Source organism: Arctopsyche grandis, chromosome 9 (genome assembly GCF_051622035.1).
Source record: "Arctopsyche grandis isolate Sample6627 chromosome 9, ASM5162203v2, whole genome shotgun sequence".
Lineage (NCBI taxonomy): Eukaryota > Metazoa > Arthropoda > Insecta > Trichoptera > Hydropsychidae > Arctopsyche > Arctopsyche grandis.
This window is the reverse complement of record NC_135363.1, coordinates 21,712,955-21,736,935: the sequence shown is the minus strand read 5'-3', so window position 1 is coordinate 21,736,935 and position 23,981 is coordinate 21,712,955. Positions and strand designations below refer to the sequence as shown.

The 23,981-nt window shown below is 32.9% G+C and overlaps 1 protein-coding gene across 9 annotated transcripts in view; it reads right to left on the bottom strand.

Annotated features, from left to right (window-relative positions):
• LOC143916341 (popeye domain-containing protein 1-like) overlaps nt 1–23,981 on the bottom strand; it is a 58,661-nt gene that overhangs the window by 9,053 nt on the left and 25,627 nt on the right. For all 9 annotated transcript variants that reach the window (XM_077437380.1, XM_077437376.1, XM_077437372.1 and 6 more), the window contains exon 3: nt 2,212–2,369. In XM_077437380.1, the coding sequence (XP_077293506.1) occupies nt 2,212–2,369 (158 nt within the window). The remainder of the gene's footprint in view (nt 1–2,211; nt 2,370–23,981) is intronic.

The following is a 23,981-nucleotide window of genomic DNA, read 5'->3' as shown; positions in this document are numbered from 1 at the left end:
AAGTCAGCCTTCTGGCAGAAAATAATGGGGAAACATTGAAGCTTGAATAAGCAATGTAAGAACTACGATAGTTTACCGAACGCTTTTATGAACATAAAAATTAAAGACCTAAAGTAATAATCCTAAAATTGTGAATATTCACCAAATGTGAACGTATTCATTTAAACAAATATTTCTTAGTGTTTTTTTGAATCCATTTTATTTTTAATAAACAATCGAACCATATAAATGCCTTAGAAATGTGGTGCTAGAAGCGGATGCTATATATTTCATGGACGCACGAACATCCTCAAAGAGCTGGCAATTTCAAACAGACCTTCCACAAAAAGTAGAACAAGGATTATTTCCTACTTTGGCCACGTTATCACCGGAAAACTAGACAGAAGGCGAGCGAAAGGACGGTCTTCTATAAGATGTTCAAAATAAATTAAAAAACTGACAGGATCATCCCTAAACGCTGTTTTCAAATTGGTACAGGATGGGAAGAATGGTGGCAGATTGTCCACCGGATCACAGATAGAAATAACCACGAATCTCTGCACTGAGCAAACGAGAAGTTCCTCCGACATAAAATCGTGTTCTGTCTTAAGTCAGCAAATACATCATATGTAACACTCTCGCTAGCATCTTATGACTAGAGGTAGGATAGCCAAGGGGCCGCTCATTGTTCCATTGTTGTAAATCCTTTGTAAAAAAGGTTCCGCAAACCTTTAACAATGCATTTACAACGTTTGAACAATACGCGGCACCTTCTGGGTCCGGGCATTACTTATGACAAACTTACATATTAGCACTGCATTAGCCACAGCGTAGTGCACTGGTTATTGCATACTAGTAGAGAGGTCGTGGGTCAAGTCACAGCTAAATACGCTGCTGGCGTGATCCCATTGGTTATTAAAATATAGATCGATCGTCTCCTGTCAGAATTTTCCGATTTTTATAGCTTAATTATTGTGACGGATCCAGTTGGTATTCTCTACCCCAGTCTCTCGCAAATTCGAGTTATAAGCATCTCGAATTTGTTGAATCTTATAAATGCTACCTACATAATGTATTTCTCGCAAATTTGCTGTCTATAGATGTCTCTATTGTATTATATGTACTGTTGTTTGAAAAATTGTTATTACTTATGTACAAAAATAATCTAACCATATGTGTCACCTTGGCGTAATTCCTGTCATGGCACAAATGATGTATGTATATAATAAGAATAAAATAATGAAATATGTACATATATAAAACGCTTATTTCGTTACACTGATTGTTCGTACAACAATGTGCAGTTTTTAATCGGTGCTCACTTTTAATCGAGTGCAGGAATGCGTGCACCTGGTTACTAAATACTCGGTTTGACCAAATGATTTGGAAATTTTCAGTAAAAGAATACTGTAAGCACACCGAGTAAACACCTAAAGTGAAGAGTGAACACCCAAAGTAGTACTTTAGGGCGAAAACCCACCGAGCGGTACGCGGTACGCGTTTTTTTTTAGATACCTTTAAACATGCGAAAAAACGCAACCCTTCTAGCTCATATTCATGGTAAAATTCCCAAAAATCACCCCCTGGAGTGTTTCCGGTGATATTTTATCCTTGTTTGACAGTGATCGATAACGGTGAATCCCATATTTGAAGAAATGTAGGAGAAACTTGTCGGATGTATATATATGGATATGCATACACGTGCGATTTTCCAGACATATACATTCTACACGTGCAAGAACACCCGAATTCGGTTTGGGGAACGTCCACTGTCTATGATTACAGCGGGAAGCCAAGGACAAATGACGTCCCATACTACTCAGTGTGTTTTCGCCTTTAAAATCATCAACAAGTTGTGGGTTATGAGTAGACTTAGGCATTGGCTTGGTGCTCGTTAAATAACAATAGAACGCTCCATCAAAATGCAAAGCAAGAGAGCAAAAAAGCATGGTTGACAATAGTGAACCATTTTTGTACCAAAATCATCGTCCCAACGCTGATCTTTGGTTATGAGGAAAAATGATGAACGTTGTAGCTTTCTTATCTATTAAAACTACAACCTGAACTGCAGGGCCAGACTTGGCAACTCCAGCAGTCAGAAGCATTATACCTACATAGTTATACATGATGAAACACGTATTTGCGAACAATACCCAACTACTGTTGACGAGGTTTATTTTCTTGGATATAAAACGAAATGAAGTTTAAACATAATGCATATAATATACTGACTTGCCGCTAAGCACGAGTGAGAGGCTGTCAACCTTGGTGACCTTCTCCATGGCGTAGACCTCCTGGCACTTGAGTCTCCTGATGGAGCGCATACACGATAAAACTCTCCGGAATTGGTGGCGGGACACGCGCAAAGGTTTGAACAACGCTTGGTATACCTAAAACAAACAAAACCCAGAGTAAGCATAAAACGTAATCAAAGTCAATTCAAAAATGTTAAAGGGGCTCGTATCGATCATCCCCCCTGGTTAAACTTCCTTTGTCTTCATTGTTTTCATGTCAATTTGGCAAGAACACTCCCCACTTCGGTTCGATGCTCCTCAAGGATATGTACATACACCCAGTTTGACCTCTGACATTTATAAAGTGTATTTACCGCTCCAAGGACCTCTCCAAATTTCAACATAAAAAATATATGTATTTCGCAACATCGGTAAACAAACGCTACCTTTTCGATTAAGGATTGGGATATGAATTCGTTGTGAATTATCGATTTGAGAGTCATAATCAGCGAAGAGGCCTGAACTTCTCAAAGTGGGTATTTCTTTTATCAGGATTGAGAGCAAAAGTTACACAGTCGCACGATCAGATAAAGAAACTATTTCTGATTCCGAATATTGTTACTATTATTTTGTATGGGAAATAAAATAAAAGTACGTGTGAAGTTCTGAAGTCAAAAAGTAGCAGATGAAAAAAAGTTCAAAGGTCCTCAAAACTTGATTATTTTGGACGACTTGCGTAGAATAAAGCAATTGCTAATCCGAGTGTGACTAACGTGGATTTCTTGACTGATAAGTTTGGAAAACAAAAATAAAAACCCTAATTTCAAGCAGCGGCGGTCTAAAATTATCAGTCAAAACCTTGAGGTCGCATTTTCTTTGTGTACGTACATCGTAACAATAAATGAAGTTTTGTAAAAATTCGACCTCCAGATTTTTTTTAGCGTCTCACACTTTGAAAAACACTGAATACGAATCTTATTATGCAAACGATATATCGACCTCTTCTTTCCAGACGTTACGCGAAATGACTCATCGAAAAGGGATCTCGTCAAAAGATTAAGAATTCTCGAGATATCGACAATCAAAGAGATGAACACCATTTGAAATTATAATTTGGCTGACGGCAAGAATTTTTTCTATGCATACATAATATAGAGTACTCAAATGAAAATTATTAAAGCGAACCCAATATGTACTAAGTTATTACATAAAATATTAAAAAACAAATTTATTATAATATAATTACGATAATATGAATAATACGTACATAAATTCAATTTCTAATTTGCATTCATTCATTATTCATCATGAAGTTTTATTTTATTTTACATATAAACTATGTATATACCAGGAGGCCTAACAGGTACATCCCAAATGCGCCCTCCTGACCAATTAAAAACAACGATAAACACTTTATAGCAAGGCTGTGGAGTCGGATCAAAATTTACCGACTCCGGCTTTATTTTATGATTCGACTCCGAATACGACTCCAAACTCCAATCCCAACTTGAACAATTTTAGTAAGATGATCTTTTCATGCCGACGAATAAAATTATAAGTAATAAAAATAATAGCGATTTTCAAAACATAAAAAATTAAAGGAATTCGAAAAAAATCACTAAAAATTGACATGTAACCCAATTTATTGAATTATTGGTAATGAAATAGGTATTAATAAAAAGTAAGTACATTCATAGTATATGTATATGAATTCCATATACAAACAAATCAATTTCATAAAAAAAGAATGAGACGGAGGAAACATCGCTTTTGGCCGAAACACATCAAAATATGTGCAATTTAACCATTTTTATTTATATAAAGTAATTTAAATTCACGATTTTTATAAAGACATTATTAAATTTACTTCAATAAAATTAGAGACTCTAGTTGATGAATACAGTAATACTATTAATTAAAAATAATAATAAAAAAGGAGTCGGAGTTGGTTGATGTTTTACGACTACGACTCCGTTTGAAATGCCCCGATTCCACAGCCCTGCTTTATAGAGTAATTTTACAGAGCATCATATAGATATCTATGGATGAATTTGACTAATAATTATTTTTGAAAATCAGCGAATTCGAGATGCTAAAAAATTCGAAACTTTCGAGAAACGGCTCAAGTTTGCCAATTTGTTGAAACCGTTTAAAAAAAAACAGATAAATTGGCAAACTATAGATAGGAAACGACCACCTTGAGACATTTACTAAAAATATTCAGTGAGTTATTAAAAAATATTCAGACAAGTCAGAACATCTGACATCTGACATCTTTATACACAGTTCTACGCGTTTCTCAAGTTCATCGTTTCAATATTAAGTTCGACTTTCAAGATCAAGTTCAAAAGCGCTTTTCGAATTTACTAGAGAAAACAGTAATACGTATACATTTAAAAATTTAATAAAAGATTCAGTGTTAAAATAATCTCTTTGGTTATAACTTGTAGAAAAATGTAATTAAATAAAAATAAAGAAGTATTGATTGGGATGTTGCCTGAGTCGACCATCATGCTAATCAACTTTTTGAAAAGACAAACAACCCCTGGAACGTAACAATACGTACAGCTTCACTTATTTATTTGTATATTTATTTGCATTAAAGGCGATAAATGATGCATGCATTCCTTTTATTTTTTTAGATAATTTCAAGATTAAAACCATATATGTACATATCTGGCTTTACGTATCTTTACGCGATATTTTACTACAATGTTTACAAGAAGATAACATAGTGACGGATACTGGTGAGAGATTAGTCCCATATTTGCATATACACGTGCACTCTGACCGAGTCGGATATGTGCACACCCGGTCGACCCGCTACGGTGTGAGGATCCGCTTTCACAGCTGGAGTTCCTCCACGCATTTATCTCTATCCGTTTATCACGTAAAAACTATCCAATTCGCGGAACAAAAACACAATTAGTTCATTCAAATAAACTCGTTAATCATCAACTAATCTCGAACTGCTTTTTGAACAATACAAATTCGTTAAATTGAACGTCACACGCGAAATGTTTGTCACACTGACTCTCGAAACGCAAACTATCGTATGTTATTATGTATATGTACAACCCGTCATTTTTGACGGGGCGTTACACTTATTTTACCATATTTCTTGTAATACATAACTCGGCATAATTCCTACATCATAAATCACTGTCTAGATTTGATAAGAGATTGAATTGGAATCGTTTTTTAAACCAACGGCGATTCGTCTTCATAAAACGCCACAAGAATACAACGACCGCTCGTTCACGAACCCCAGTAGATTCACATTACGAGACAAAACGACCATGTGCAAATTTTCATTTTACGAAGCGATGCACTACAAATCGATCCGTTCGATATATAATACATATGCACATAAAAATTGCGAAGTGATTGACGCGTACCACTTATTTATTTCACTTTCGTGCCATTAAAAGCCGATGGACGACTTCACTTTCAGAACAATTTTGAAGAGTTGTCATATCATATATACGTCGACCTCGTTTTTTTTTTTCAATACGTCCACTTTTGCCGCTTCGTGAAGAAAGTGTGAGGGAAAGAAGTACGAAATTCACGGTCGAACACGCGATTAGAATTTTCCACGTGTGACCGAAATACCGAAAATCGCGTGAAAATGTCACAACAATACCAGTAGTTCAATTATAACAAGAATCAAAGAAACCATTCATTATAACGTGAACATATACGTATGTATGTGTTTAAATTTCAGCTGAATTTGTACGACACGCCACTAATCAATATAATACATTCTGTTACAGTGTAAGCGTGGGTCTGGGATCGGAAAGAACCAATGTTTCATGGAAATTGTTACAAGCGATCGAAAACGTAAAAATATGACTTCGTCCTTATCGGTCGATCTTTTCATCATTCGCCCTGTTTACGGGCAGGATCAAGAATACTCAGTCGTCGCAATGGTGATGACTTGGGTGCGAGGATGAAATCTTTTTGGGACAATGTATTCAAGGCCGAGTTGAATTTATTGAATTTTGTGAATCTTACAAGTTTTGATATTATATGCATAATACATATGTATATATATGTATATATATATATATATATATATATATATATATATATATATATATATATATATATATATATATATATATGTATATATATATATATATATATATATATATATATATATATATATATATATATGTATATATATATATATATATATATATATATATATATATATATATGTTTTCGTCCTAGTAAATATTTTTTCCTTTAGAAAAATTATCTATAAATGTACTTAATATATGTATGTACATATGTACATATGTAAAAGCAACATATGTACATAGATCAGTGGTTAGCATGCAATGCTTTCGATTGTGTTTGCGACAATAGCCTCGGGCGTGGTTCATGTATCAATTCCTTTCGAAACCACTCGTCGAAATATCAACGGGCACAACACTAGTTACATACATATATTAAGTACTATAATAAAAAGATCGAACACGCTAGTAAATAGAATTATTTTATTACATTATTTACAATCGTCAAAATTTTATTGTTTTCAACTTAATAATCCCTCCCGACCTTGTTCGCAATCACATACAAAATTTCAGCTGAATTTAAAATCTTGAAAATGCGACATGCCACTAATCAATAATCTGTATTGTATTTTATGTCGTAATTGGATGATCGCTGGCGTGTATTGAAACGACTTTTGACAAGAGAGAACAAAATTGACGCTTTAATTTTCTCGATGTAATTTCAGGTGGGCGGATAATACAAAAGCTGAAAGGTAAATTTTCAGATTTAAGTGAATTACTTATTATTATTTCGACATTTTAACTTCAATTAATACGTGACGAGAGGTGAACCGAGCAAATTGAATCGGTTCGATTTTTCACACGTTTAACTATTACGATTAACTTAACTTATCGATTAGAAGTTAGCTATACATAATAAAAAAAATGGATTTATTCGTGACGTTTCATATAAAACTAAGATCCAACTACTATTTATGAATATAATAGTTAGGGGCGACATTTCAGAAAATTAATAGTAAAATAAATTCAAAAGATAAACGAGTTTTATAAAATGTATTTGGGAGTTAAAATTATTTTATATGGGAAAAATCGACGTGTTTATTACGAATTTCAATATTCTATTTTTGTTGGTTTAGTATTTTAATTCAAATTCATAATAATACATTAAACAACGTGGATAGTCAGGTTCAAATCTAGGAGGGGCGGTTGCCCACCCTAGACCCCCCCCCAATGACGCCCCTGATAATAGTCTATTCTGCTGGTTATCATTATGAACAAAGTGGTCACGGGTTCAAATCCCACTGGTTTTGTGACTCCAGGTCGATCAGGGTTTGCTAATTTATCTGATTTTCATTGAAACGGTTCCAATAAATTGGCAATCCTGTCTTATTTCTAGAAAAATGAGTTTACAGCATTTTGCAATTTATAGATAATAAATATTGATATAAACTTTCTCAGAAATCTGGAGTTTTCAGCAGTCTCAAATTTCACTGAATTGTATAAAATGCTGCAAATTTACAAAAAACCATAGATGTCTCTGTGGGTATTCATTGATATGTATTTACTTTGTATAATACTAATAATACTTGTATCAAGTGTACAATGTTTCTCGCCAGGAAAATGCATTGGGGTTACCTGTTGGGTATAAATGAAAAAATAAATGAAAGAAAATTATATATTACATCTACGTCTTCTTAATCGCATTCCTCATGAATTATAATTAAATATTTACATACATCGTATATGTATAATCAGTATGTAAGTTTGTTCATTTTTACACCGCATGACCATATTATATTTTCGTGTATCTATATTTTTAATATCTACATATTATACATTTGAAACTTCTCTTTTCTAAGAGCAAAATTTTACGTAAAATAACAGTTTGAATTATAGCTGCGATGATTAATAAAACTAATTATTTTTAATACTTCGCCAAGAACATTTTTCAAAGATGCTACCATTATTTTACGGAAAACATCTTCATATTATCGAGCGTTCGGGGATTTGAGTTTGAAAAATGTTAATAAAAATTACAGCGCAGATAAGTGCGTAGTGATTTATGAACTGAAATGTTAATCGTTTGGTCTCTCCTTGAAAGCTTCAATAGAAGATTTCATTCATTCTTTTTAACGATTATTATATTCCAATTCAAATTTTACTAGAATTTACATACATACATAAATAATGGATGTACTCGTGCGTATCAGTTTTGTACGAAGTTTCGTTTTATATATACTAAAATATCATTCCTTTCACTTTCAAGGACGAAATGTGACATCGAAAAGTTGGGAATTTCATTTCAAAAGTTCGGCATCATCTGAAAGGACCGAATTTCGTACGAAAAAGGATGTATTAAGAAGGAAATTTCGGGTTTGGGATTAGAAATGATAGAAAATTACAATTTTCTCAGACAACTACGGCAGATATTAAATTTGAAGTATGATTATTCAATTCTAAAAAACAAACTATAGAGAGATTTAAGCACAGAATTTCAAAATAAACATGGATTTTGTTCACTTTTATGTTCAGAAACAGACATACATATACTGTAACAATAGTAAAACGAAATAGAAACAGCACAGAGGAAGCCAACCAATGAGACGTGGGTAGAACAGGAAGCCTTCCAGGCACGGGATTTTATTCAGAACGGGTAAAATAGAGGATTTACCTGCATACATACATATGTATGTATAAAGTACGATATTCGGCAACATGTCGACAATTGGCTCCACGGACGAGTTAAAACACAGAAGCCTTTTGATCAAAAAAGGCAACCGGCATACTCAATGGCTGGAATAATTTACGATAGCACTTACGGGGAATATTAGCGAAAGAAAGGACAGGTAACGAGCTCGACCCAGGGTTGTAAATTTATTGCCCAAGCGGAATTCTCATACGTAATATTTTTACTTTTTTTTTTTAGAGCAAACGTATATCAACAGCGAGGATTACGACCCGAGAACGAATATTTGATGACCTGCTTTTTATCCCATTTTCAATTTTTTCTAGATCAATTTTAAATTCGGTTTTTAATATTCATTTGAAAATGTAAATGCTCGATTTGATTTGAATAATTCAAAATTGACTTTGTACCATGTTAGGTCGATGACTTCAACTTCTTTCTCCTTATCAATTATTTTCTATGCAATTTTCCTTAAGGAAATTTCTAACAGGAATAATATACATAAAAATCAATCAAACAATATAAAGATAGACACAAACTGTACGTATATGGTAATCACATTCAACTTTTTATTTCCTGAAAATCAACTTGTACGGAGAAAATGAAATTTAAGAAGCTTTCGCTCAACAGTAAATTTACTCGCAATTTATCAATGTCATCGAACACTTTAGGAAACAATATTTTGTATGTGTATACATTATTATTAAAATGAAACTCGGTCGTCAGAGAATCTAGCCGAGAATAAAATTAATAACATTATGTGTGTGCGTTTTAGACGAGATCCCAAAATTAGAATGCTGGAAAGTAATTATTTCCTCAACGCCGAATGCAGCGAATGGGGTGAGAAGATAGGGTGTTGCCGTCAAATTTAATTTCAATTGAGGTCACGAGCCAATTAGCAATCCTATTTACATAGTCTAAACGTGTACGTATAAAACTAAACGATTGAAAAATATTATTTTTTACCTCTTATATTATGTATAATATGTACTACTATACAAATATGAAAATCTAAGTCGAAATTACCATTCCCTATTCTGGAAATCACCTTGGACTAAATCCTCCCTCTTAGATAATATAATCAGTAAAAAGTAACCACACGCATTCGATTCCTTATAAAGTATTATAAATTATATGTTGCAAATATATATTACAAGCCTTTTATGGAGATGTGCAATAGTTGTTGCATAGCTAGTTTCAACATGCATATACCGTTTGAAATATTATAAAAAATTCAAAAACGCCTATTGGCAAATCAACGACTAGTTTATAGCACATTCTACAACTAAAGAGCCAACTTAGTCTTGTTATAATAAAAACAAAACTAAACTGAAACGAACTGCAGGCAGTTTTGAGATGTTCAAGAAAAGCACTTAAATGGAAAGTTAAAAGTTTGGCAAACCACCCGATGAAATTCCATAGTAAAAGTTCACTAGTCGAATTATAGTAGTATGAGTGACAAAGATACATATATAATTAAAATGTTGAATTCCATTCATACATACATATACATATACATAACTGTCTTAAAATGTTAGCAATCTTTATCATAATCTTACTATACTCAAAATTACAAATGGTCTCAGACTGTATTTTTTGAGGGGTTGGTGGCCTCATGTCGAGGGTTTTATAGATTGACTTCGTTGACCTTTAAAATGGCTTTAATTAACGGTATAAAAATTGATTAAACAACTCATTTGTACAGTGGTGTAACGAGGGTAAATGGCGCCCGAGGCTAGCATTTTTTTCATCCCCCCCCCCCCACCCTCCTTTTGTCATATTTGTCGACTATAAATAAAATTTGATAATAAAAAAACCATAATACATATTATAACGGTACATGTCGATGTCCTCTTGGCTGAAGACAACGAAATGACCTCGATCATATTGAACATTTTGAAGTGAACCTAAGCTACTACAAAATATGTCATTTCGATATTTTGAACATAAATTAAATATATCGCCTTTCCGGCATCGATACTGAAATATATTGCCCGGGACATCGATACTCTTCATTACCCCCCCCCCCCCCCAGCTTGTTACGTCATTGCATCTTCTATTAGATAATTACTAACAAAAACAAACAGGAAATGGAATCCATAGATATCTCTGCTTTGAAAAACATGTAGTTACAAGTGGGATGCGTTGAAAATCTCCCTGTTTTTATTGCACAGCCTTACTCACATGTGCGCAAGCAGGATACAAGGAGACTCGGTATGACGTCACCTAGTCCCCTCGTATCCTGCTCGCGCACATATAAATAAGACTGCAACAAAAACAGGGAGAATTTCACGGCATGCCACTGGTAGGTGAAATGTCTTTATCTCACGACGGCATATTTCATATCACGATTCACACTAGTAAGAGAGACATATTTTCTCCCATCAAAAAAGTCTGCATCAATGTAATCAATGTGATTTTTTTTTAAATAATTGATCACTAATACATTTTCAATATATGGGCATGTAAATATTGATCAAAAAAATTTCATATTCATGTAACTTACACATTAAAAAATAAACGTTCCGACCTGAATAAAGTAAACGGGTTATTATGTAAATAAGTAAATGAAGATATCATCTTGAACGAGTCGGGTCATAATTTTGTAAAAGCGATATTAATTTGCAAAATAAATCTTCACAACTGTGATGGTACAATTCGGCCGAACTGGCACGGTGAAATGAATTACACACAGACACATACAAAACAAGATTTGCATATTGCAGCAGTGCGGCCTACTTTCAGCTGAAAGAGCCCAATGCGGCCAAATTGTGGCGGCAAAGCGGACTTGGACAAACACGCCTTCCAAATCAATAGACCACACCGCATACGAACAGTTCCAATCCTCAATCAACGAGTATCAAATAGGCGATTTTGGATTTGGATCTACAGGCACGAACAGATCAGCGAGGTGACGTACATATATACATATACATATGTACACAAACCCCCCCCCCCCTTGTCCCATTGAAACGCGGACTCTGCATTCAATTATTTGTTCTTTGAGAATGTCCCAATGGAAAATGAAAAAAAAAATAAAAAGAAACGGTTGCACGATACGGTTTAAAAAGAGAATGCCACCACTGAATGAAAACGTCAAAGCAAAAATGTATTGAAGACAATAAAATATGTAAGCCTTTGATCAAATTAGTGTATAGATTGATGATCGATCATGCGAAACTATCAATATTTAAGATTACATAAATGGTTATGAAAAGGTTGGTTATAACTGGAGCGATTTTCAATGCGTAACGTTTTATATCATATATGTATATGTATAATATCGCTGTTCTGTGTGTCTGTCTTTCTGTCTGATATAACGCTCGCCATACTATAATAGTCGTTTCGATTTGACATATATATTTACATATGTACGTCACAGTTAAACCACTGCCAACAAAACGTATACGAATATGATAACAAAAGAAAAAAAAGCTTCTATATATACTGTTTGCTACCAATGTTTCCTCTAGGTAAATGGACGGCGCAAAGTCTCTGAGCGTTTACCACCATATACTGAAAATTGATTTTAATTAATTTTTCTATTGGTGTTTTATATTGTTTATATATAGGCAGGTTGGTAGTTTTTACTTTTATTTGCATATTAAACAATTCAATATAAATATTTAATTAAGTATATTTAAAAGGTATCTGAAAAAAATTTGACCGCGTACGGATCAAACACAGTACCGATACATTATGTACTTCAAGATTTACCGACTCCGACTCCGATTCCAACTCCAACTTGAATTATTGGTAATGAAATATGTATGTAGGTATAAATAAATAGTAAGATTCTATTTGACGCATACCGTGATACTATTAATTAAAAAAAATAATACAATTGGATGATTTTTTTTACGACTTCGACTCCGCTTGATATGCTCCGAGTCCACAACCCTGAAAATTACTCCTATGATACAATCTACATAATATTTATTTATAAATTTCGGTTATGATGATCTGATTGCTAATTATTTGTGATGTAAAAAAATCGCCTGTAGCAAATTTTCTTATTTAATATTTAAGAAATCGCATCCCACGTCAATTTGCAAAAAAAAAAAAACCATTGAAATTGCCAAGTTATGGTAGTGAGATTAGATATTTCTGCACTGTACTACATACATACATACATACATATTATAATACACTTTATGCACCAAGTTTGACCATATGGACGAAGATTTTGCAATGCGAATTAAAATCAAGGACATGTTTCCTACGAATGATTATAATTCCCATAAGAATTAGTTGCGTCCAAAAACAAAGGCATTTTAGAAATGGCAAATTTGGCAGACGGCTTTTAGCAAAATGAACAAAACAACACGTGCGAAATGGATTGCATACAAAATGAATGAAAAATTCAGTTCGTACCAGTTTGGAACAAATAAATTAGATTTTTATTCCATTTTTGGGGCGATTGCCAGAAATCGGCCGAAGGACTTTGCCAGGACGAAAAATAAAAACTAATTTTAGCAAACATAAAAAAAGGAAACAAAGGACGTCGATAAATATGAAACCATGTAACCCAAAAATGTGTATAAATAATATTATATTTATTATACTTCAAACGATATAAATAATCCTTTGCCCTTGCGAACGTAAAGGTCAATTCACATAGTACATACATAATATGTACTACAAAGTGACGAAATTAATTCGTTTTTATTATATTTAAAATAACACTATGTACCTATGTATGTAGATATGTACATATGTTCATCTGCATTTTCATAATAAAACGATCTGAACATAATAATTATTAATAAAATACCAAACTTTTCTTTCCAGTCTACTAGTCTAATTTTCAATTGAAATTTTATCAGATGGAATAGAATTGGAATACAAGCGGTCAAGTTCAATTTTTTTCGACCGTATAAAATGTATACAAATTTCTCCGCTGCTAAATAAAAACATACCGCAAATTGAAGCGCGACAGTTGAATCGTTTAAAATTTGCACATTTAGCCATTTACACTATAATACGCTCATTCGACACGCAATCAGTGCAAAAATGTAGCGTGTGCTCGCTTTTATTCCTCCTATTTATTTTTTTGTTACTATATAAAACACATAATATTTGCGCGCGAAAACATAATTGCGCGAATTAAATTTATACGTTTTCGTACAGTTAAACTCGCATAAACGCCCCATTTACTTTTCATATATACAACCTGGCCCCTTCCTCCCCCCGTAATGTTAAATCCCGACGAGTTGCGAGTTTCGCGATTCGATTTTATTTACTTATTTTATTTTATTTTATCCGAGTTGTTTCGCTAACGAGGGACACACACACACCGGGAGCAAAATATCAATTTGAATTCGAGGGCAAATGTGAAACAGTCGTAAAACGTACAAACGTATGTATGTGTATGTATGTATTAGAAAACAATCTAGCTGTAGAAGTCCCTTTACATTTGTACGCAAACATGCAGAAAGGGAACATACACGTGCTACTGTTTACCCCCGAGACGAAAATATAATCCACCTGCTTGTAAACAAAGTCGTATAAGCAGGGTTTTCCAGCAGGGCAATTTTTTTTAACCGATTCCTTGCTTATTGAAGTGGGCTCCAGAACTCTACATACTCTGGAACATGACTCAAATATGATCGTTGCCGTTTCATCACGATAAAGGCATTTAGTGGTTGGGAAGAGTCCCTAGTGAGCGTTTAAGAAAATTTACTGGATTGAAGAAGGGTGGGTGGTTGAATAATGCTGTCAAATGATGAAAAACTACGCTAGTGATAAAGGTAATAATTTTTCTTATACCGAAAATATTCGCTACATTATTGAACAGAGGAAAATTTTTTTAAGAATAAAAATAGCTCGATGAAGTTATTCATAAATTTGTGAAATACCATAAATATCCGTAATAAATTATTAATTCCAAGAGTGTTCATAAAACAAATGTACCAAACAATTATTATAATACTACAAAATAAAAAGATCTTTTTAATATAAAAACACAAATTTTCCAAAAATATACATATTTTTGGTTTCATTAATTGCTTTTAATTGCAAAAATACAACCGAAAATTTCTTTTAATTTCGTTTCTTCTTTTGTTAAGTAATATAATTTTTAACAGAACGCACATTTAATGTAATATGATAGTGTTTTACAGTTATTTAAAAATAATTATGATGAAAATAATAGCACATAGTGATTTTTTTTTTCCAGAAACATGTAACAAAATATTCATGCAATAAAATGTTGTAAGAAAAACAAGGAAAATATGGAAATATATCTATGTACATATGTATAGTAAAATTCTTATGTGCATCAATGAACAAACAAAACGGAAATTTTACGAAAATGACGGGACTTTCCCGGCCTAAACGGGACGCGTGGTCACCCTACTTTTAACCTAACTGAAGAAGCATACAATATTTTTTGCAGAATGAAAAATGTTTGAATAGTAGTATATGTAATAGTTTTATACCAAGAGTTGAGTATTTTATTAATAAGAAAATAAAGCAAATAAATGATTCATACTAATCTGTGAATATAAATAAAACAACCACACTTTAGGTAATACAGCTTTCGCTGATGAGTAATATTACAATAACCACAATGTGACTAACCCAAGAAAGAATGTGCACAATGACCGGTCGACATGCGATTTTTGATGCAGCCGGTTTTACAGCTTCTCAAAGCGTGTAACCGAAGCATTTTTTATTTAAAGTATGCAGGTTTATATTTTAATCACTTTAATATAAATTTCCGACGGTAGAGAGAGAGAGGGAGAGAGAAGGTAATTCGATATCCATTCGGGGGTAGAATTTCATCAGGACCGTCCGTCCCAGAAGCGATGAAAAATGAAACGAACCGGTATGAAACTCCGCAGAGAGTATGACAAATTGTATTAAAAGCTACGCACAATCGTATCTCTCTTACATTTTGTATTTCAACAGGAATAGCAAACGAGGGGGGAAGACACTAAAACATTTTACGAGTGCTGAAACGGTGAAAATTTATTATATTATGCATACTTGTATATACTCCTAAGCTGGTGTTTGCGCACTACGGTAGAGGAAATTCGCAGAAGCGACACTACACAATTTAAAACAGATTAGCATTATATTATGCCTTGGAATTAAATAACATTAGTGCGGACTTGAGCTCATGCCGTCATCCAAGTCATCCAAGATAGGCAAATGTGAACTGAAGATTATCAAATAATTTTTATTATCATCACATGCACATCATAAGAACGATATGTAAGTACTCAATAATATGAAGGTTCCAGAATATAACATATGAATTGGAATTTGTTCAAAAAAGGGTACAATCGGAACAGTTTTCCACGAGAAGTGTTGATGGCATTATCTTCAACTGTCTCATCAGTAACGAAATTTTCAGTTGAATTATTTATGTAGATAATTTGAATACAGTTGTATTGCATATATGTATTTACATACATATAAATTCTGAATAACAGTAGGAATACTTTATTTATTAAAATTTATATTTTCCCGTGATACCATTCGGGTTGCCCTTCAGCGACACCTATGGTATTAAACTTTTACATACATATATAAATTTGTAGATTAAAATTTTGAAATAATTTTATAATAGTGGTGACATAGTGGGTAGGATGGTGTTGCAAATTTGAAGAGGAACCGTTTCAACAATGAAATCAGATAAATTGGCAAACTCTGATAGGAAACGATTGACTTGGAGTCACAAATATCCAAGTCTGACCAGAAACACTGAAGAATTACTTCCGAATAAATTCTTGTCAATCGAGGTCAACCTAGGTCAACCTCGTATAGGCTCCTAAACCTCTCAACCAATCGGTTGAGAGGTTTAGGAGCCTATACGAGACAGATAGACAAACCAAAAGATGTTCAATTATATATATATATATATATATATATATATATATATATATATATATATATATATATATATATATATATATATATATATATATAGGTAGTGTGAAAATGATAATATTAAAAGCTTTAAACGACTAAAATCTGACAAAACGAGTGGGGGGCGGAAAATCAAACAACCAAGTCTACTGGAAATTGACAATGGCTTAGCCGTCACCGTCTTCAAATTTTTTGTATTCTTAAACTTTTGTAAACGTGTTCATTACGATTACATTTCACCATCGACTCTAAATTGAAATCCCTATCGGCGGCCAAACCTCGCAAAATGGCAAAGTTTCAAAGCTTTCTGAAGAGTGTATGAAGTCTGCCAGACAAACTGACGAAGTGAAACTGATAAAAAAAACCTTGTAAAAATAAAACATAGCATACTTTATAAATTAAGAATACCTACTTTTCATTACAACAATTCGAACATGATACAAGAATAGATCTTGCACCTATTGAACTCGGTTTAATTTTGCGTGGAATGTTCGTCGCAATTAGAACAATTTGTCGAATTGATATTTAGTCATTCGCTCTCAATAAAAAAGTGATAAATCGTCAATTATGGTACCATTTTAAAACATCGACTTGCAACGTAACCAAACAGAGGAGAATTTATATGTATGTATGTATGTACATATGTATGTATAGGTCGAATGAAGAAAAACAAACGGCTTGTATGAAATGACCCAGTTCAGTATTTGCATCGAAACGAATAATAATACAGATATAATTAAACTTGTACGTCAAATGTAGAAGAGCAAATCAATTTAACAAAGGCGAAAATATATCCGTTCGCAATCTGACATTTAATATCGTTGATCGCTCGCTTTCAAAGTATACAACATCATTATAAATTCTAAATTACTTGCTCTCTCGAGATGAGTTTCATTGTTTCCCGTTAACAAAGCATACAAGTAGTTAAATATTATCACAAAATCCAACGGGCGAAATTTTGAATTTTAATATATACAATACATAATATTATAAATTTAAACGACGACAAAACATTGATAAAAAAGAATGTGGGCGATAAAATAAAATACAATATAAATACACAAAGAATACAATCCCGGTTCGAATTCTTATATTATATTATACCCACACTTGTTGAAGATCCCATTGCTTGAATAACAAAAGGAAAACAAGACCATTCGCTGAAAACATACATATATACTCGCATATAAAAAAAGAAACTATTTCCATAAGTCTCATCCATATTTATAGACGTTTTGGAAAATGTGAAAGATACACAGCTTGAATATTTTATCATATTTTATTTTGTTTGTTCGACAGTCCGAAATTGTAATTAACTCAACGGCCGAAGAGAACTTAAATATTTACTGAAAGACTCTCGGTTCAATCTAAAAGGCACGAGAAGTTTTAGAATACCAATTATGGGTACGGAAGTTGAAGTTTAATCAACCCCTTATCTGCGGTCGATCGACGTTAAATTGACGGAAAATTGAAGGAAACTTTTATATATATACATATATATGTATGTATATATACAAAAAAACATACGAAAAAAGTAGAACAATCGATGAAATATACTCGAACACACTTAATGTATCGACCGACACATTAAAAAACATTAAAAGTTAAAACTCCACTAAATAATACACATTATCAACGAATATAAACCTCTTTTAAGGGGTGCCCCTACAATGTAAGGTTTTGCTTTTCCAGAGTGCCAAAATGAAGTGTGGTATATTAAAACTCGTTAAAACTGCGGTATCCAGCAAAACTTTTGATAGAGCACGCCTCGATTAACTAAAGCTAACAAGTACACAGGCACAATGTACAAAATTGCGTGCGAAACGAGTCAACCTGTATACCCAATTAGTGTGACACGAAATAAATATAGAAAAGTTGTGAAGCTTTTTCTGGAAGATCAGCGTCCTCTTGTCACTGTTTAGTATCGTGTAATTGGACCAAACAACATTGGCACGCAAGTGAAAAGGATTCGATTCCCCACAGAGTTCGAACTGACTGGACCTATGCAAATATATCGACATTGTACGGATTTCCTGATAAAAATAAGAAGATGCACCTGTGCTACTCCAAATGTTCCCTTGTTATTTTGTGTTTATTTTTTAAGTATTTGTACATGTATTTGAACAACCTTACCGCACCACACAAGCTGAAGTGTCTTTGAAGGAATATTCCCAAGGGTTTCCCTTGGAAGTACATATGTACATACTTATGTACCTACATATGAGCCCTTATATTTGAAAGTAGCATAAGTCCACTTTTCTTCATTTCGAGAAATATTTCGCAAAACATTAAATATAACGTTTTGCATTTAACAATATTTAAAAATATTGGTGGCCTGTAATACGTTTATTCTGCTTTTCCGAGATTCTGGACATATCGAATTAAAATAAGTGATAACAAATTATTGTTTCTTTATATTTCACTTGTTTTGTTACCCAGCTTCGCTCGGTATTTGTAATATAAACTGCTTAAACATGGTCAATCTAATAGTAAACATTTTATTAAATTTATTTGAATAGTTTTATTTTATTTAAATTTATTTTTTAATATTCGTTTGTTTTTTTTATTAAATTGAACGTCACGGATTCTACGAAACAAACAAACATACAAAGTCTATTGCGAAATTATATATTGAATTATTGCATATTTAAATTCCAAACATAAATATTATTTTTGGAACTGAAAATTGGACTTCTGCTACTTTCAAACATAACGGCTCTATTTATATATACATAGTATATGTATGTTCATAGTATAAAAAAAAAACAGCGTAGGAATTATATTAGCAAATTACTACATAAATATTATATGTACATTGTACAGCAAAAGCTTTAGACCCAGCAAATGACAAAAGTCAACATTTTGAAGGTCGCTTAAAAATAAAAATATTTTTAAAAAAGACGAGAATAAATGTGATTGCTAGAAAGGCATACTCGTCTGTCATATTATATTTCAATTACTTAGTGGAGTTTTAAATAGTTAAAAAACATAAATATTTTTTTACATAAATAGTATCTTTAATCTTATAGATTTTATATGAAAGCAAATCAACTTTATAAAAACTGACACTGTCGCGATCTAAACATAGCGTAGTTTAGAATCTAGGATTACATAATAATAAAAAAATTTCATTCCAGATGATAGGGAAATAGTGCAATCCCCATCCCATATGATAATAATAATATATTTACATATGTACATACATATAATAGATAATAAATAATACTAATTAATTGATCAATTGAAAGTCAATTTATGCGGCAACAAGAAAACAATTGACGATATAAATACACGACGACGTAGGGAGGCCGCTTCTACCCTGAGAATGGCCTCAAAGTGAGGCACGTGCCCTTCTACAAGCATCTCCGACGCGCTGCAACCCCTTGGTAGGCCAAAGGTAGCAGTTTTGTATCGTAACTTTATCCTCTACATTGTCTCCTGCCTGTATTTCGTCCATAGTTCTCCAATATAGAAGCTAGCATAAAAGCACATAAATAATTGTCTCTTTACCTCTATGTATACTGGAGAGGTAAAACCGTCTTGCTAGCATTTTTGATCTTACACATATTGCTCTTATTTCGAGATATTTCCACCTACTAGCGGAGGCCGTCCATTATGCCGACTATTGTCATTGCATCTTATATGAAACTAATAAGATTCACTGAATAAATGAAACAATGAAATTTAAGTTTTGCTTTTGAACTTAATACTAGTTACTAATACACTACTAATGTAGGTCATTGACTAAATTTATATACAATAACTGTATTACAAAGTTTGTGAAAACATCATAACATCCGACGGATAAACAAACCTGACCACATACATGATATGTGCAATAAATAATAGAAAACGGAGAATAAAATAAAGCATTACGTACTCATTGCGGATACGAAGCTTTTCATTCGTTCATAAGAATAGAAAATTTCCACATTGGTTATTATTGACTGAACATTATATGTATGTATTTCCTTGAAAGAATATGGCGAATGCGTCACACGCAACACATAAATCAACCTTTGGAAAATTGAGTTATCGACAAAAACGTCGATCTTATTTTAACCAGTGGGCGGAAGTTGGCGCGTTTTTTTTCCTGTTCGTATGTGATGTTCAGTACGCGAGCGAACCAGGTTTTTCAGCAAAAGAAAAAAAAAAGTTCAAGAGTTAATTATCTTGTGTCTATCAGCATGAAGAGTGTACGAGTTTAACCCTAAAACGAGCCGAGGCAACGAAAAATATTACGCAAATATACATAGAAAACTATATAAATTTCGGTGTGCTGAAAATATTACGTCGTTTCATAAACGCGATAAGTCGGACAATAATTTAAGCAATAAAAATAATTTACAACACGAGACTTTACGAGAAAATAATGCATGAATCTGCATAGTGACTCGTAATTTAAAAAAATGTTTGCTGGCAGTTTTAATGGCGTGGGAGAGCGTGGGAGGTGGAGGCAGGAAATTCTGTAACGAATTCTGAACCATAAATGGACACCGTTGTATGTACTAGCGTACGTAAATAGCGTATAAATGTAATATATAGAAAAAATAAAGTGAAGAGCCTTCGTATTTCCATATACATATAATGTGTAATACTAAAACGTAAAATGACAATCGATAATAAAGAAGCCTGAAAGATGTTGAAGGATCGAGTTTCAGACACGCAATATTAACATGTCACATCAGTCTTTAAGACGTATTACTTACAAATTAATTCCTTCGAAATAAATTCGTTTAGGAAAGTATCGTTATACATATAATATAAATATATTATAGTTAAGTGCGTCAGTTTATCTAATTATATAGAAACGATATCAATTTATCTTCGACATTTACGTACATATTATGTATGTTTTATCATTAAATAATTATGAGTTTATGTATCAATGTAGATATTTATTTATTTATTTTATTATTATAATAAATACATAAAAATGAATGAATAATAATAATAACATTAACAAATTAATTAATCAATTAATTGTATACCATATTATATTCACATATGGTATACAATTTCTTCATCATTTAACTAATCAGAAAAAAACTTTATATATGTTTTTTGTTTGATGTACTGTTGAGGCAAGTTCAATTTAAAAATAAAAGAATAAACCGAAAAAATTCTATTTGGATGAATTTATACATATGTACAATTCATCCAAATAGAATTATATGTATAAGCACATACATATGGAGGCACTTTTTTACCTATGTATGTACCATATAAAATACATATTTTATTATTTATTTATTTATTTTTAATATACAAGTATACCAGTGTCTTCACAGGTCACCCCAATATGACACTGTGGCCAGAAAATATACATAGGAACATGTTTTACTTTTTTAAAACAAACAAACACAAAGCGTTTTCCGTGTACGTATGTATGTATGAACATACCTATTTATATTATTTTTCTTGGTCTGCAGTGTCTTTTTTGGGCATTAGCAATTTCCCGTATAATTTGGCAATTTAGTCATACCATTTGACATCAAACTCTGTGTACTATTACATGATTGTACGTGATTGGTTATAAATAATCATATAGCAGAAATATATGTAGATGATAATTCATAAACAGCCACAGCGTAGTTCTGTCTCGTCACATAGACCCCCAGAATATACATATGTTCAAGTCCCGGCCAAATATGCTGTTGGCGAAGTCTTGTGGTTATTAAAAAATACAGATCGATCGTCTCCTACTGGAATTTTCCGATTTTCCTGGCTTAATTATTGGGACGGATACAATAAATAAATCGGTATTCTCCCCCTCAATTTCTCGCAAATACCAATCAGTTTTTCGCGAGTTATTAGCATCTTGAACTTGTTGAATCTTATAAAAATATGCTACCTTCATAATGTATTTCTTGCATATTTGCTGTGTATCAAAAATAATGTTGATTGTCCATAGATATCTCTATTTTTATTCTACTGTACGATATGTATTATTATGTTTGCAAAATAGTTTTGCCGCCTTGGGGAAATTCCTATTATTGTACATATAATTTATGTACGTAAATAATGTAAAATAAATAAAAATCAAATGATGGAAACTGTCACAAATCGAGACACATTTCAAGTACATATCGTCTGCCTTTTTCACATTTGAGGAATGCCACTGCGAAGTTTCAAAATGTTAATCAATCAAAAGTTAAATTTAATTATATAGTCCGACAGTCATCAAGAGTTTTACCGACAACATGTACCGAAATATTTATTTCATAGTAATAAAATGAATATATTCTCGGTATTAATCAATGTAACGAGGAACATTTCCAGCTGAAAGTTACGACAACGATAAAAAAGGGACGCTGAAAAGCTTGCATACGTGAGAGGCCAGAGAACGACCCACGAATTTATTATGTAAAAGGGGTAACAAAGCGTGAAACGCACGCGAAATCCAGCACTGAGGGGTGTAGGGCCCGAAATAGGTTTGGATGCGACCGCTATCACTTTTTAGGGACCCATCGCAGAAACCAAAGCTACATAAGTAGGTCGTTATAATCGACAAAGGGCCATCATTTCGAATTTCTCTCGAAACCGGACAATTCAAACTATAATACAGGTAAAAACGAACAACCCGGCCAAACTATTCCGCAAAACCGCAACTCCGAGCAGTAAGTGAGTTGGACGACAATGCCAAAAGCGGGCAAATCGATTAGGAAGTGATAAAAGTATCGGCAGATGTGGAATCCATTAACGATGTCACGATAAAACATACCATACATGGCATGTTGTCAAAATCATGATGTTGCAGAAACCATATTATCAATAGGCTAAAAAGCAACAGTGTTCTGAATTCATATTGGACGTTCGCCAGCGCTAATCCCTTTAATCTCCGTACAAATCGAAAGACCCTCATCCTGTGTGATATGCGAGGATGAGGGCCGATCGAAAGGACCATTAGAACGTTAAGTCTACGATAAGGTTATCGGGTTTTAATGTCGTCGAAAGTGGTCGTTGGAAAAAAGTGACGACGAGACCTGAGTGTTTAGTGCCCGGAAAAGTGCTGACATTGTATAGAGTTTTATTTGTGCTCAAGTTTGTTGACTGCGAGTTTTAAGTGTGTACTAAATTATGAATCGAGAGTGCCACAAGTGTGCTCGTAATCAGTGTGAAAATTTCAACGTATAAAATCATCGGAGCATAAAATTAAAATCTTGTTTGCGTCGAAATTTTTTACCT